A 16,936-nucleotide genomic window follows, 5' to 3' on the forward strand; every position below is an offset into this window, starting at 1 on the left:
CTGCCAGCTTCCAGCTGCAGTGCTATCTGTGCCTTTGGGCTGTCTGGCCAGAGTGCTGTTATTGGTGGTGTTTGCATACAGTTACAAAACTGTGGTGTAGACATCACCTAACATACTTTTCCTTCCTCTTGGATAATGAATTCAACATAAGAACGTCTTTCGATTGCATAATACTGTACAACCTGTGAAGTTTTACAGTGAACTTATTTTTATGATCCTTGCCTTTAAATATTATCTTTGACGTTTCTTTGTACTGGTTTAAGTGACTGAAGATAATCAGAGTTTTTCTCTTCATTGATTAACTTAAAAATAATATACAAATAATAACTAATCTACTTAATGCATTATAGTTAAGATCATCCCTATTCCACACATCAAGCTGAAGCTTGGTAGAAATACTCAAAAAATTATTGGCATGAATATGAGAGAACATGAGTCTTTTAAACTCTATAATAATCTTTTTCATCTTTCCTGAAGAGTAGTTTAACACAACTGGTAGTTTAACACAACTGGTGAAGGGAAAATGGGTAGAATAAATTTGTCCGATGAATTTTTAAAACTGACAAGCTTTCCTAGATAACCCAGCTTATCTACAAAATCATGGTCCCTCTAACAATATTCAGCTTCTACATTTTTTTTTAGAAAAACAATGTTTAAAACATTTTCAAATTGTTTTTTGAAATTAATTGAAAAATGGAGTGCGACAGTAAAACTGAGGTGACTTAAAATCACACATCATCTGAAAGTGTTTATGGTTAAATACACTTAATAAAGTTACTGGAAAAGAGATGTTTATTTTTCGGGTTGTTTAAAGCAGTCTGGCAATGTTTTCAGTTCTGGTTTTAACATATATTCAGCTAATTTCTTCTTTAGAGCACTGAATACAATATTTAAAAAAAAAAAAAATAAGTTTCTCCTTACTTATAAACAGGTTTCCCCAAATTAAAAGTTTGGAAAGAAGTAGAAGAGGCTCTTTTGTTAACTGGTATAACATGCTTTGTTGAGTAAAAGAATGATTCTAGTTATCTTTCATTGAGGGTCAGAGGAGGCCACAAAAATGATCAGAGGGTTGGAGCATCTCTCCTAGGAGGACAGGCTTGAGAGAGTTGGGGTTGTTCAGTCTGGAGATGAGAAGGCCTGGGGAGACCTTACAGCATCCTGCCAGCACCTGAAAGGGGCCTACAAGAAAGCTGGAGAGGGACTTTTTACAAGGGCATGGAGTGACAGGACAAGGGGTGATGGCTTTAAACTGAAAGAGGGTAGATTTAGATTAGATACAAGGAAGAAATTCTTTGCTCTGAGGGTGATGAGGCACTGGCACAGGTTTTCCAGAGAAGCTGTGACTGCCCCCTCCCTGTCAGCGTTCAAGGCCAGGTTGGATGGGGCTTTGAGCAACCTGGTCTGGTGGAAGGTGTCCCTGCCCATGGCAGGGGGGTTGGAACCAGATGATCTATAAGGTCCCTTCCAACCCTTACCATTCTGTGATTGTATGATATCCAACAGGATGGACTTTCTGAAAAGAAACAGTCACCCAGCCTAGTGCCATGCAAAGGTGTGTCAAAGTCAGCAATTTAAGATATTGCTGGCTTGGCAGTGATCTTAATTTGGATTGGACTATCAGTAAGCCACAAATGCTCCCTTACTGGTTTTCTGTATAAGCCCCCTAAATAGATCCTGCCCCTTGAAAATAATGTCAGAAGTGGCGTAGAGCCCTGTGTATGAGTGTGCAACTAGCAGTTCATCCGACTTCAAAGGAGTGTACATCTGTCTTGAACACTAGGATCTCAACAGCTGAATTTCACATGGCACAAAGGTGAGAGCTGCCGCTGTTGAGTTTAGGAATATGTTTCTGTTTCAGCCTTGGTGACCACAGCACAGGAATGCCTACCTGTTCATTTTTTACATGCCCTACAAGGATGAAAATGTTTAAAACCTGCAGTATAAGCTTTAGTGGCCGAGAACTTCAAAATTGGGCTTCTCCTCACTGATTTTGCTTCTTAGAGTGAGTAAATAAAACATCACACAGAAAATAAATTCTTTGTAGGGAAATTAAACAATTAACAATTAGTGTGGAAAATACTTATGGTGAGGCTGTATATTACTTAAGAAGGGACATGTAAGATCTGTGACTCATGTCCCCTCTTGCACTTTTCTCCATATCTGTACACTACTTATTTATTTAGGTTTTCTTTGTCTGCTTTTTAATTCATTAGAACAGGATTTTAATGTTGATTTAAACATTAATTTAAAAGGTAGAGGAATTAGAGTAGCCATAAGTAATACTTAAATTTCACCCATCTAGGATTAGGAGATAAAACATCTTTGACCTTACTCTGAAATTGGGAGCACAGCCAGTCCCATATTCTTTCTTGATCTCCGAGTTCATCAGATGTGCCTCCAGTTGCATCCTGGATTGCCTCCAGTTTGGCTGGTGTCCTTTTCACTCAGCTGAAACTGCTATCAACAAAGTTCCTGTAACCCTGTCCTGGTCCCAGCCCGGTTTGTCTGCCACCTCGTTGTCCTTCCACCCTGCTACATCCAGCTCTGGTGCTTGCTTGTTCCTTAATGTTACTTATTTGGCTGTTTTGATTTTTATCTTAGTCTGTTTCTTAGAAAGTCTTCTAGGTCACTCCTTTAGCATGTTTTTTTTCAGAACTGCCAGCCTTTTTCCCACTGAAATCCTTCCTTGAATTCCTTCTTTTCTCATTTTGTGACTGATGCCATGTATTTCTGAGATTTAACTTACTATTTTTTTATGTTGAATAAAATCCAGGATTCCCCTTTTGCTGAAGTGCGGTCCCACAGACTGTTTTTTGAAGATGTTAGGTTACAGTTTATGAAAATAATTCAGTAAGTTTTGTTCACTCTAAGATCTATTGCTCATGGCTTGAGACGAATATAAACAGACTATTTAAAAGTTCTGATCTCCTTTTCTGGATGTCCTCCAGTGAATTTAATTTAACACGGCTAATTCTGAACTCTCTGTTGTCTTGAAATGTTTGCAATTGCACACTCTGATTATATTCTCATCTACTTTATTACTCATGCCCGGTGGTCACCTCTAGTTGTCCCTGTCTTACAACTGTATATCCAAATCTTGTGTCTGTTTTCTCACTAACCCACAAGATCTGTTTTTTTCTTTATCCAAAGATTTTCCAAGTTTCAGTGTGGGCCTCTGCCTCATTCCATTAAATAATTGTACACAACCTCTTTTACTTTTCTCATTGGATCCTATTTCTTTCTCTTCCACACTACCTGACTGCGATTAGGCAATGCATTATGAGTAAAGACAACTTTCACAGCTTTAAGTTTCTTGGGCAAGTATTATAATGGCTCCTGGAAACCAGTTTAAATTTAATTGTTAGCACTTGTATTTCTGGTGTAGGTTATGCTTTGTGCATAAATCATAAATCTTCAGAGAACTAGCAGCTGTCATCACATTTATGCTGAGGATGGTGCCGAGTTTTCAGAGGCTTATAACTTGGTCAGATTTTGGATAGATTTTAATGATTATTTGAAATGGCATATTCCTGAAGTATCTCTGACCTTTTGGTCAACTTTCAAGCCATAGCCCAAAGGATAGAAATTTGGAACTGTTTTAAGAACTTATGAGAAAACTTTCATGTTCTGTCTTTGCCCATTTTATCAATTATTTCTTTCAAAACAGATTGTGGCAGGTGCCCAGAAGAAAAGATTACTCTGAAAAATAAAAGTCGAACCAAGCTTTAAAAGTCACAGAAGTAGGCAGAGTTGGGATTTTAAAGATGTTTGCTGTTGAGAAGCAGTGAAAGCTTTTGCTACAGCTCTTCCTACCTACTCCTCTTCTTCTAAAGTAAAGAGTATCTTCAAAAGTTAGTAAATGTACAATGGCAGATTTGCTGTCTAGAAATATGATGCTCTTTTTGCTAGTTTCCTATCTCCTGGAGAGGCTGCTAATTACTGCCTCATGGATATAATGACTTCTTACTTGCCAGGCTATCTTTACAGCCTTTCATTCTTCTGCTAGTATGTTATAGAAGAAAAAAAAGTTTGGAAAAGTTTTTTTTGTTTGTTTTTTTTTTTTAAGTAGCCAAGCAAGTAAACACGCAACTTATAGAAAGATAGATTAGCAAAAGCCTATTCATAGAATGCTCTCTGAAAAACTGCTTGCCTTTTGAATAACTGTTGCCTGCTTGCCTTTCAAAATTTTCCCTTTTCCACAGTTGTGACTTGTTCAAGAGGGCTTCTAAAGTTTCAAATTAAAATAAAATATCCTCTGATTGAATGATATGTAAGAAATTAAAGCTTTGTGAAAGACAAATTCTGTCAGTCTGAAATGACTGTCATGTTATTAAGTAATTGTATTTCTGTATTGCAGGTATAGTCTGAAGCTTTTTAACATGTTACCTCATTATCCTATCAGAGTAAAATAAACACAAGGCTGACCTGACTGAACAGTGCATCTCTGGCAAGAATGTAACCACAGGAAAGTTTTGCAGCCACCTGTTGGAGGATCACAATTTTGAAGCAGAGATCTCATGTGCTTAGTTCCTCTGTTAGTAATGTATCACAGGAGCTGGAAGATGGTTGTCTGTGGAGAGACATCAGTAATGTGCATAAATTATACACATTTGCATTACAGTTTAAACTACCCACACACCAGTAGAAGAAGCTGGGATTTTCCTATCAATGCAAGACAACTCTATTTAGCTTCACTGTGCTGTTAAGAGATGTTGACTGTACTTGGTGTTTGCATTTTTATCCCGTAGTCGCAATTACTACACGTGGATGTCTAGTCCCTAATTATGACTTCCCATTACAGATTTTCCGGTTCACACTGTTCAATCTTAAGCTATGGGCTTTTTTTTTTCCTTTCATAACGGATTTCTGCTTTTTTTTTTTTTTTCTGACAAGCTTTCCGAGTAGTTTGGTATGTTGTTTCTGAACATTAGGTTTAAAGCACTTAAATTCTCAGTGAAAACTTAAATGATAGAGGCCTTTATATTATGATTTTTGTAAGTGCTTTTGAGAAAAAAGCTGAGCATACCTTTGTATCCATACTATGCTCCTTGTCTGGGGAACTTAATCTCTATTGCACATTGAAGGGTCCAACAACTACTTTTTTCACGTGGCACTAACCAGCAATATCTTCTTCCATGTGTGTCTGAAATGCATGCTAAGCTTTCATTTTTATTCCTGGTGTCATTTTGATTGGGCTAGCTCTCTTTACAACTCTTTCAGTGCTTTTATTGAATGCTGTTACTGTGTTCAGTACTATTGTTAGTGCCTTCTTGATTTATAAATTATTTCAGCATATTCTGTAATGAAAGAGCTAGATGGACATCTTCTTGAGGGTGTCTTTCTTTACTGTGTTATGATGTGATTTTATACATAGACATGTTTGCCAGTTTGGGACAGGGACTACCCCTTGTGCAATTTGTGGTTATGATGCCTGACTAGGTTGTCATCCTTCTCTGAAATAACGCTTCCACAAGGAAGTAGAGAGCTAGACAGCATAAATGGGAAATGCAACGAGAATGGCTGTTTTCCTGTTATCTCCTGGCCACTTGTGATGATGCTAATGCTTTTTAAGGAAATAAAGACACTGCTTTCTTTCTGCGGAGTAGTAGCAGATGGTGGGACTTTGCAGGTCAGCTGGAAGAGGAGTTAGTGACATGAAGATTCCAATTAATTTTAACTTATTTGCGCTGTTTATGCCAGTCTGAAAATTAGTAGTTAAACAGATTGCAGACAGACTCCTTTCTTAGAAGTTGGAGCCAAAATAGCAGTGATCAGTTTCCAAAGAGCAAGTTTCCCAAGAATTGACTTCAGCTAGGAGAACTGCTCTTCGAAACTGCAGCACAAAGCTGGCCACAATGCAGCATTTCTTCAAGCATGCTTTCAATGCTCAGAAATAAAATGTGTAAGACTGTATGTAGTCCCATCTTATGAAACTTGTCACAGCAGTATATTAGGTGTCAGTAGTGAATAAGACTTTAAAAGTTAACAGGTGAAAATTGTGGAATAGAGCAGAGTAAATAGATTGTTAATCTGCTGTCTTCATCTTTGTCTGTCATGTAGGTTACCATGGCAGCTGAGTTTGGCTAAATCAAAGCCCTCATGTCTCCTCTTCCTTTTCCATTGCCCAATCACACTTTGTGACACTTTGTCTTTGGTGAGCAACCTGAATATTCCTGAGAGTAGTTAAATGCAAACAGCTGGGTGATCGCTGGGCTGAATTATTCCTGTTATACTGTTTCCCTGTTTCCTTCTTTTTTTAATTGTAATTGCATATTTATTTTATAGTTGTTACATTTGGCCCTGCAGTCTTCTATCCCTCTCTTTTTTTTTTTCTTTATCCTTTCTAGTTACTTGTAGTGATGCTACTGTATACACTTTCAATGGAGGTATTTTATATGTAGGGTGTTGCTAGGTTTTCACGCTTCTTTTTGCACAGAACATTTCTTACCTGCTTGTTATACTGAAGAACTGCTTCAAGAGGCACATTCTGGATGTTAAGTTTACATCATCTGTTTAAAATTGTCAAAATCACTGTGCATAGGATGAAGGTGGAGGTCACCCCATCACCTCAAGAGATCTTTATATTTTATGACTTTATGTACATTAGTTCACTTAAGAATGACAGTCATAACACAATGTCTTTTTTCTAGATTGGAATTGAGAATACAGTGAGAGTTGAATTTGTGTGTATTGCATATGTCTCCTGTTTTCAAGAGGAAGTTTTTACTTAGCAGTAATAATCAACTTTTCAAATTGAATAGAGGTAAAAGGAATTATCTAATGAAACAGATTTCTTTCGAAAAATTCAAATTCGTCAGCATTCAAACTTCTTGCAGAATTGTGTCACGGTAAGTGAAAACAGCTCCTGATGGAGAAGCTTCTGGCCTCAGCTTAGAATTTCTGGGGAGAGTGGATGAGAAAGGACACACCATCAGGTAGTCTAAGTAGCAGCTGATAACCTGGTGGTCTTGGAATGTGGTCTTCCAAGTGGGAGTTCAAGTTGGATTGTAAAGAGGCTAGATCTTGAGGTTCTTCTGTTTCACAGAAGGCTAGCCATTGTTCCCTCTTCCAAAGAAAATTTGTTGGAAGCTCACCAGTTCAACCTGTTGAGCTATATTATATGTAGAAGTTATGGGGGAATAGGAAGACCGAGATAATAACTCTGAAACTGAATGAGAATAGATGTGGAAATCTGAAATTTAATTTCCTGATTTCCTTGCCCCATGAGGGTCCTAACTGCAGGGCTATTGGCTCTGTATTTAGACTCTGACTGCTCATATCCCTAGGACATGATGTTGAATCCTGAGCAAAGTTAAATGGGCTCAGACAAGTTTGTTCTGTTTTGTTGAGGTTGAAGTCATTTTATGGGAAAGAAATGTTTCATGGATTTATGACACTTGAAGTGTTTTTAAATGAATTGCTGAGGTACATCATTTTTCTGAAAATAAAATCACGGAATTAAAATGCTCTTTTATCAAATTTAGCACATGAGGATAAAGTGCTACTTCAGACATATAGTATAGAATTATGACTGACTTGCTGTTTTTCAGCCTTGGAAGGCATCTGTGCTCACTACTACAGGTAGTGCAAGCCGAGAGCCATGTTTAATTGCTGCTCCGCTTCTGTCAGTGGTCAGACAGAGCTTAGTTACTGAATCTCTCTTCAAAAAGTAAACCACTTTTGCCATTCTTGATAGTATTGATTTCTTTACTTTAAAAGCTGCTTAAAATAAAGCAGTCTCCTGCTGATAAGAGCATTTTGAGGTAGTCTGGCTCTAATTTCTCAGACTAAAACCTTGCTTGTCCAATTAACTATTTCTGTACAGTGGGAGCATGCAATTGGCTTGCTTTCATTTTAAAGATTGTCTATTTAGAATGATTAAACGTCCTAAATGAAAAAAAAAAAAAATCTTCTAGGCACTTGAAAGTCTAAATGACAAGCAGTTATGTACAAACGTGGAACAAGCTCTATGGAGCTTTTAGTCTGGAGAACACCTTCTTGAGTCATGGAGTCTGGCCCCTGCTTACCCCAAGTACTATAAAATTTAATTCCTCTATGACTTTATCTAGTTCCATCTTAAATGCAGTTATACTTTTTCCTCTCCTCATTCCTCCAGCTCCTCCCATTGGAAGGCTGTCCACATCCAGGCTGATTTGATGAGTAGGAACCTTCTTGTAACTAACACCCTGTGTTTACTTCTGGCCCATTTATACCTCTCTGCAGACATGCCAACCCTTCTGTCCTCCCCTCTTCAGGATAACCTTGAATGTTTGGGTTTCTAGTGAAAAATTGTTTACTATTTGAAAATAAATGCCCTGCAAGATAGGGCCTAAATCCATCATAGCTTAAGACAGGAGCCATCAGGGAAGTTAGTACCAATTCACCCTAGTGTAAGAAAGTTTAGAGGTACTGCTAAGGCAGTTTCCCTATCTACTGCTGTGCTGAGCTGAAGAGCAGAGGCTACTCCTGATAGGAGTGTGCTTCTGTACTGCCCCATCTTTCCCATCTCACAGAATCACAGAATGTTCAGGGTTGGAAGGGACCTCTGTGGGTCATCTAGTCCAACCCTCCTGCTGAAGCAGGGTCACCTACAGAAGGCTGCACAAGGACCTTGTTCAGGTGGATCTTGAATATCTCAAGAGAAGGAGACTCCACAACCTCCCTGGGCAGCCTGTTCCAATGCCCTGTCACCCTGAGAGTGAAGAAGTTCTTCCTCATGTTCAGCTGGAATTTCCTGTGCTTCAGTTTGTGCCCATTTCCCCTTGTCCTGTCGCTGGGCACCACTGAAGGATTGTCAAAATACTTCTGGTCAGATTTTTTTTTTTTCCCCTTTATTCTCACGTTGCTGATTCATGCTTTTGCAACCGGATTGGACAGAAGTGTATACAGTTATTGCTGTTTCAACTCTCTCTCTTGTACCTCGTTTAAGAATTTCTCACAATGGCTGCCTTTTTATCTGCTTCCAGTTCAAAGGACACAGTTGATTAAAAACTGAAGTGGTGTTAAACAGAAGGTCGTATTACCTGCATATCTCCAGGAACAATAAAGCTGCTGAAAGCACAGGTTCAAGGTTGCACAGTATATTCCTGCAGTGGGGGATATACTAATCTCTAACTCAGTCTGTGGCCGGGGCAAGAAACCTGGTCTGCGTGTGACAAATGTGTGACCCCATTTCTGAAAGCTCAGTGTCCACCAGTATGCCTGCTGGTGTTTGCTGCAGGGCTAGCTCATGGCCCTGGTTCTGGGTCCACCTGCCTCTTTCTGTATGTCGCTTGCTAGAGGGCCTTACTTTGAGTAGCTTACAGCATTGGCTTCCATCTTTAAAGATTAGCAGACAAGCATATCTTTGGATCAAGCAATGAAAGAGCATAATTAATATTTATTATAATATGTACCTGAAATGCAACACTGTGGTACATGAGAATGAAAACTTGGTACAAAACAGGCATTCTTTGTGCCTACTGAGAGCTGGCTGGGAAGAGAGTGAGTTAAACTACAGACCTGACTGTGGCTCTATTCTAAATGCTAGCATCTATAAGTGGTAAAATGTCTATTGATTAGGTACCATCAGATCCTGCAAGCAGTTTGCCTCGCCCATGTGCAAGTGCTCTGCAGTTTTAAGAACCAGTGGAAAGTGCTGTGTAAGGATGTGTGGAAACGAGAACTCTTCGTAACATTATGTTTAGTGCACTGGACTCAGCCAGCTTTAAGCTTTCAATGTCTGCCCAGAAATGAGTCCGAATAAATAAGGCTGGGATCATTCGTTACAGAGATACATGCATACTTTTTTTTTTTTTACTCCAACAATAAGTGCTTTAAACACTAAATAGTGGAGTCTGAGCAAGATGAAGTGGAAATTCCAGATGTATTCAAAGCTTTGTCACGGTAAGAGTATTCACTAGCTGTACTTGCAATGATATCTAGTAAAAATTGCCTCTGAAATGAAAAGATTGAAGGAGAAAACGTTGGATGTGAAAATCCAGGCTTGTGGGTGCTTGTACTGCAATTGTTAATGATAAAAGCAAATCTAGATTTTTAAATTATTATTTGGATTATTTTGTTTCTTTTGCTTGAATAGTACTTCAGCATCATAGAACACGCTGCATATATCTTCCTTCAAAATGTTCAAATATTCATGCAAATTTAAGGCACTATCAGATTTGGAAAAGGAGAAATGAGTGTTTTAACTGAGAAGGAGATAAAGACGGAAGGTACAGAGGATTAGATTTTAGACAGTATCTTGGGTGAACAGGAATTAAGACATTCAAATGATTCATCTCTTTTGAAGGGCACAAAAGTGGAGACAGGGTTAATCTTTTCCCATTTTAAGTGTAGTTTATGGATTATCATCTTGAAGTCCAGACCTTCAGACTACCTTACTGTCATGAGGGGTTTTCATATTTGAAATTATGTTCATAAATTTTCAAGTAATCTGAATGCAGCTGTTGTTAAATACCTTGTTTATATCTTAACACAGACATATTTTGGTTGTAGTGCGAGTCCCTTCAAGGCATTTTTGCAAATTTACATTTACCTCTGTAAATTTCTATTATGTGATGAGTCTATTCCATCATACTTCTCTACGTAGAACAGTGAATGAAAAGAATTCTGAAACAGAACACAACACAAACCAAAAAATACTGCCTTTTATACTCACAAACAAATCTCCTATTCTGGGTTAGGAGTTGGTTATGGAGTTGTGTGATGTCTTAATTTATAACTGTTCATAGTTTATATGCTTTAAATTCTATCAGCAAGAACTTAGGTACTTCATATTTTATTACCCTCATAATGTATCCCACCTGTACTATGACATTTTTAATACATCTTAATTCATGTAGACTAATCATAATTCAAAAATTTGTTGTTAAATGATTGTACTATATCTTTCAAGAGCCGGCATGGTGAAATATCATGCCCAGGATCAGTTTAACTGTTTTATCTTCCTCATTCATGCTATGTCAATATTATCTACAGTCTGTTGTGTTGTTTTATTGCCCTATAACCCTACATATAATCCCATTCAAAATTGATTGTGCTTACCCAGCTAGCCCTCTGTAGATCTTATTCTTCCCTGTGTTCCCTGCACTGTGTAAGGTAGTAGAGTGGGCAAAAAAAAATTGTTCTGGTTTTCCTCTGGATGACTTTTTTGAATTTTATTTTCCTTTGTGTTTTTGAGATTTGGATGGTGTAGAAACAACACAAGTAGTAAAATCCAGCACCTTTTATTTTTCTTTAGACAGTATGTACAGGTATGACTCCCTCTCTCTGTTTTACTCCCACAGTACTGGAAATTATGCAGAAACCCCCAAAATACATACCTTCTAAAAAACTGGAATTAGACAAAGGGAAAGTACTAAGTTACTGAAAGAACTGCGTTAATCAAGGCTGTTCATATGTTCAAATGCAGTAGTCATGAGAAGAGCATAGGCTTTTCAAGTAACATAGAGTTCAGGGCTATGTAAAGAACCTGATGTGATTTTGTATTCAGCTTTTTATCCATTTATTTGTACCTTTATTGGAGGTCTGTGTATGTGGCTGGATTTTTCTTGTGTTTTTCATGCTGGAAAGCTGTAACGAGCTTCCTTTGACCCTGACTGTTTAAGGCACCCTGTGTAAACCAAAACTTTTTACTTTATAACCAGCATTTGTCTGTTCTAAGTAAGTTGCTCTCAATAGAATGTTATCACTCTTATCACAACTTATTTTTAGGCAAGTAGAAGCTTAATCACGTGGAATAGCAATTATCCCAACAAAAGTGTTATTTTGTTCTTCCCCCACCTGTCTTTTCAAGTTTTAGTATCTCTGTAAAATTAAAAAAAAATAAATAAAGTTTCTAATCCAAAAATGAAATATGCAGCAGGACAAATATGTATTACCAACGTTTTACTTGGGTGATAGCATGAATGAAGTGTAACGAACATGATCGTTGTAAGAAGATACTACTGTGTTATGTGACTGTATTTTCATTCTGTGGCTTGATTTTTTTTTTCCAATATATTACAATATTTGCATATTTCCAGATCATTTACTAGGATACTCATGTGGTTGCTGTGATCGATCTCTACAGAGTTTACAGTATTATAAAAATCTAATCACAAGATGTGCATGTTGATCCACAATGGGACTCACAAGAAGAACTATTTGAATAGTGCTCAACTAAAATCTTTCTGTTGGCTTAAAGCATAAGTTTTCCCTGGTTTTCATCAGACAGTCTGGATGTCTCCTACTTTTAATAAGTGAATCAAACTCAAAGCTATTGAGTAATAAGGGTAGAATCTGATTAGAGTCCAGAGGACTGAGAATACATTTAGCTGTTGAGTTTTTTTTTCTTTTTTAACTTTATTCTAAAAGCAAACCCAGCTTTTTATCTGCCTTTTTATGATTATGGAAATATAAATGACAAAAATAGTGTTGCAAAGAATAAATATCTCAGTTTCATTTATGGTGAAATAATCCTGCTTCTTTTCCTTGCTTGTGCATTTGGTCTGAAAAGATTGCATAGTGTGTGGACTGAAATATTTTTCTCTAACCTGTAAACTAGCCATATGTAAAGAAGTAGAGTCATGATGACAAAAATAGCGTTGCAAAGAATAAATATCTCAGTTTCATTTATGGTGAAATAATCCTGCTTCTTTTCCTTGCTTGTGCATTTGGTCTGAAAAGATTGCATAGTGTGTGGACTGAAATATTTTTCTCTAACCTGTAAACTAGCCATATGTAAAGAAGTAGAGTCATGATGGACAAAACCCTTATCTCTCTAAGGAAAGAAGTGGCAAAGAGTTCCCCATGCTCAAAAAAAACTAGTGTTGAACTGTATTGTAGCATCTGTATGAACTTCTTAACTTTTTTTTTTTTTTAACAACTGCAGCAAGACCAGCTTTATACTTGGGCTGCAGTTAGCCAACCCACACATTCATCAGATTACGTGGAAGGAAGCTTTCCAAGGAGAATTCCATCTGTGTGGCCCCCACCCAAACCTCCAGATGAAGAACAAAGACTCAACATTACAGAAGAAGGTATGGTTCTTGGACCCAGACAAGATATCTGTATGGCATGGGGGGGAGCTGCTGTGTTTTAGAATCCAAGATATAAACTTAATATCTTAACTTCTAACAAACACCTGATTTTGAAGATCTTGGATTAGCATCAGAAATAATGTTAGCTAGTATGAATCTAATAAAAAATATTCAGGAAAAATGCATGCTTTTTGTTAACAACCAAGATGTGCACCTGGCATATGCTGACTAGTGGATTTTACCAGGTGTTGTGACCTTTGTTCTTTTCCAGTTTACATACCTTCAGAGCCATGAAATATGGGTACTTTTCTTAAAAATATGGAAAACTTCAGAAGCCCACTGGTGGTATACTGAAAGTTATTAGAGTGGTGTAAGGTATTCGTTTGTGGATTCAGCAGTCCCCTGCTGACAGAGAGGTAGGAAAAGTGTATCTGAAAAATAATTTGAGGTCTTTTTTGTGAAGTCAGTTTATCTTAATATTTTTGAGGTTACTCTACCAGCCAAATTTCTGAAATCTTCTGCATACTTATTAAAAGCTCAGTTTTAGCTGAGAATTAAACCAAAACAAAACTTCTTGTAGCTGACAAAGAAATTTAAAGACACGTTCAGACCTGTTTCCTGTTAGCAATGTTGATGGGCAAATACCACAGGTTCTTGGAGGCTTAGCTTTGTGTTAGTTAACATTCAATGGCTCTCAACACTTTTAGGCTGCATTCATCCCCATGACTTCCATGGAGAGCCACTGAGTATTCTCAAATTTTCCATTTCCTACCACTTTTTTTTTCATTGCTTAGATTTGAGGAATTAAGTCTTTTTTTCTCAACAGATCTCTTTGTATTACTTGTAGGCTTTGGGTGGAGTTAATTTCAGATTTAATTTTCTTTGGGACTTCTCTACCACTTGCTCTGGAACATGAGCAAAGTATTCCCTGCATGGACACCATTTATCATGGCAACACTTCACTTTTACTGGTTTCACTTATTCCAGTGTTCACAAGCAAAATAAGTGATGCCAACAAAAATGCAATACTGCCGTATTACTCTGTTTATTCTGTGGCTTTTACAAAAGCAGCTCTATTAGTGGTCAAGGAAACATTTCTGCATCCATCTCACTGATGCAATTCAGAGTGTGGAACTCTGCAGTAAGGGACTGCTGGGATAGTCCAGTTTTTGACTGATGATCTACTATTTTATGATGTATTCAGTGAAAGTGCTGTCATATGTGGTAGTAGAATTCATTGCTGTATACTCTTAGAGGACAGGTTGTTTCTCAACTTGGAGACTTAGCTAATGGATATGTGATCAGAGAATTTATGAACGTACTTTGCACTGGAAAAACAAAAGGGTAAATATTTTATTATTTTACTTTGAAATTTTAGCCCAGCAGAGGCTGGCACAAGTTAACAACAGCTTTGTTGCTCTAAAATCTAGAAGAACATTGTATGCATAAAAAAATTTTGAAATCTAAAGATTTTTACTATTTTTAACAATTTGGAGGAGTATTTCTACCAAGACGATAATACTAATAATTTCAAAATGTATTCATTTTATACGTGGTTTGTTTCCATCCTATGTTTTTCTATTTAATATTATACCTACTACATGCATGTAACATGTACAGTACTTGTCTGTTCCTTATCTCAGCTGCTGCCCTCTAAAAACTGCATAAATATTGAGAAAATAGAATTAGAAGTAAAATGGAGAACTGTATTGTGGCTGTTTCTAATTGGAACAAGAATAGTTGTCAGACTTTACCTGAGGTGCTGACACTTCTTGAAAATATTGAAATATTGTTGAAATTTTGGTTTTTGGTGTGAATTTGCAGTGTATAGCATGGAGGGAAAAGGAAAAATTATAATTGCTCTGAATACAATAAATAGGTAAATAATTTAACTTTTTTTGTTTGATTGTTTGCATGCTTGTCATGTGGAAGAACCTGGAGGTAAGTGATATGTTATGTGAAGCCTGAAGAATAAACACCTTCCCCAAGATATGTAACTAAATTATTTTATGTATATGTGCCTTTAAAAGATGGAGGTTGTAAGCATTTTTTTAAAGGGTGTATATTACTGTGTGTAGAGTAGCTGTATTTTGCAGAGTTGTTGTGTTACTGCTGTATGGATTAAACAGATACAAAAACATACAGTTTTGTCAGAAATATTGATCCAGAGAGGAATGTAGCAGGATATTTTTATATGTAGAGTCTTTATTCTTATTACACGCATGTTAGTGTAAGGATAATACAGAGCCTTCAAGTTTTAAGTAAGGCAGGAGGAAAATCTGCAAGGTCTTAGGTAATCTCTTCCTAAATTAGCAAAGTAGTTCATCCTCTCTTTACTATAGTATATATTAAATAGTTTTGCTCTGTGTCGTGTGGAATGTTGTTGGCTGTGAGGAAAGGGCTATTAGAGTGGTCAGAAGTTTTTCTGGTTTTTTAGTCAGGTTGATTGGGGGGTTTTTTAGCTTGTTTGGGTTTGTTTAGGTTTTTTTAGGTTGGCTACATATTAAAAAAAACAATGAAGTTTGGAAATACCTGATATGAATTTGGGTTCAAGTCAGCAGATACTTATGCCAAAACCACTTTTCAGTTCTGGATTCAGAAAATATTTTGGACAAAATAAGTCAGTATCACCAGTAAGGTTAACGTGCGTGCCACGAATTTTCCATCTAAATACCCAATTCTTAAGGTATTTGACTCTACCACTCTCTCACCCCAGCACATTGCCTGAATGTAAACACAACAGGGTATTTGGAATTCAGTTGTTTTAATGCTTTGCTGACAACACTATTCCACTTAACATATAGGAAAAGGCAAGTACGCTGGCACTAAAGTCCAGACATTGTCTCCCACGTGACTGTCCTAACCACCTGGGCAGAGACTTCTGAAAAATAAAACAGTCCCAACACACTAAATCTCTGTATGGGTTTACACTTTTACACTCTGAAATCTAAGTTAGTCTCTTTAACAAAGCCAGGCTTGTCCAGACATTTGTTTCCTTCATTTATGAAAGGGGGGGGGGGGGGGGAAATTGTTTGGTTTGGGTTAAAGGGAAGGTTTCATTTGTCATATAGCGCTTTTGCTTTCCATAACTCATTTTTTGTTGTGATGGTGGGGTTTGTTTTTGTTTTTTTTTTTTTTAGTTTTGCTTAACAAAGATAAAACCCTGTTAGTTTACTGCAAATAGATTGTATTTGGTGAATTTTGGCAAATGAACCTAACAATTAACTGCTCCTATTACGCTGAACTCAGCTTATATTTAGAACCCTTTTTAGAACAAAACCTAAAAATAAGCTAGACAATTCTGTCCAGTTGTTAAGTATTGACAAATATATAGGAACAGGCTGTTCCTGTATTTTTTTTTTAAGAACTTTTGAGTAAGGGAGGCAGTTTGTTTCAGTTTGCATAACAGGAAATATTACTTTCTAAGTTCTGTGGGTGTACATGTCTTGTCTAGTACTAGAACATTAGTAAAGAATTAAACCTGGTGTGAGTAAACATGAAATTCATCTTAAAGTTTCTTTCAGCCATGCAGAAATCTAACATCAGGTATGCAGGCCCTGAGGAAGTCACCAGCGCCCACATACTAGTGGAGTTTTCCTGGTTTAGCAAATCCGTTGAGGTAGGGTTAGCCAAATAAGTTCTCTTCCAGATAGTTTGTAAAACAAGTATCTCCCAATTTCTTGGTTTAAAAATGTTAATACTCTTCCCTTCCTTCAAAAGAGACATTAATAGCTTTTACGGGGAAATATTAATTTGGTTTTGGTGTGGTTGTTCTGGTTGCAATGAGGAGTGAGTGTCCGATTCATTAGTAGCATCCTGCGTTTTCTTCAGTAAGTGGACTTATCACAGTCAGCAAAAAGGCGTGATTTAGCCACACTAAAAACTTTTCAAAGGGAGAGATGAAGAATTATGTCCTG

General features: G+C 37.1%; 1 protein-coding gene across 2 annotated transcripts in view; it reads left to right on the forward strand.

The window, feature by feature from the left end:
• Positions 1–16,936, forward strand: part of FMN2 (formin 2) — a 163,237-nt gene that overhangs the window by 20,152 nt on the left and 126,149 nt on the right. For both annotated transcript variants that reach the window (XM_075412496.1, XM_075412505.1), the window contains exon 3: positions 12,872–13,019. In XM_075412496.1, coding sequence (XP_075268611.1) covers positions 12,872–13,019 — 148 coding nt within the window. The remainder of the gene's footprint in view (positions 1–12,871; positions 13,020–16,936) is intronic.

This window comes from Opisthocomus hoazin, chromosome 2 (genome assembly GCF_030867145.1).
Source record: "Opisthocomus hoazin isolate bOpiHoa1 chromosome 2, bOpiHoa1.hap1, whole genome shotgun sequence".
Lineage (NCBI taxonomy): Eukaryota > Metazoa > Chordata > Aves > Opisthocomiformes > Opisthocomidae > Opisthocomus > Opisthocomus hoazin.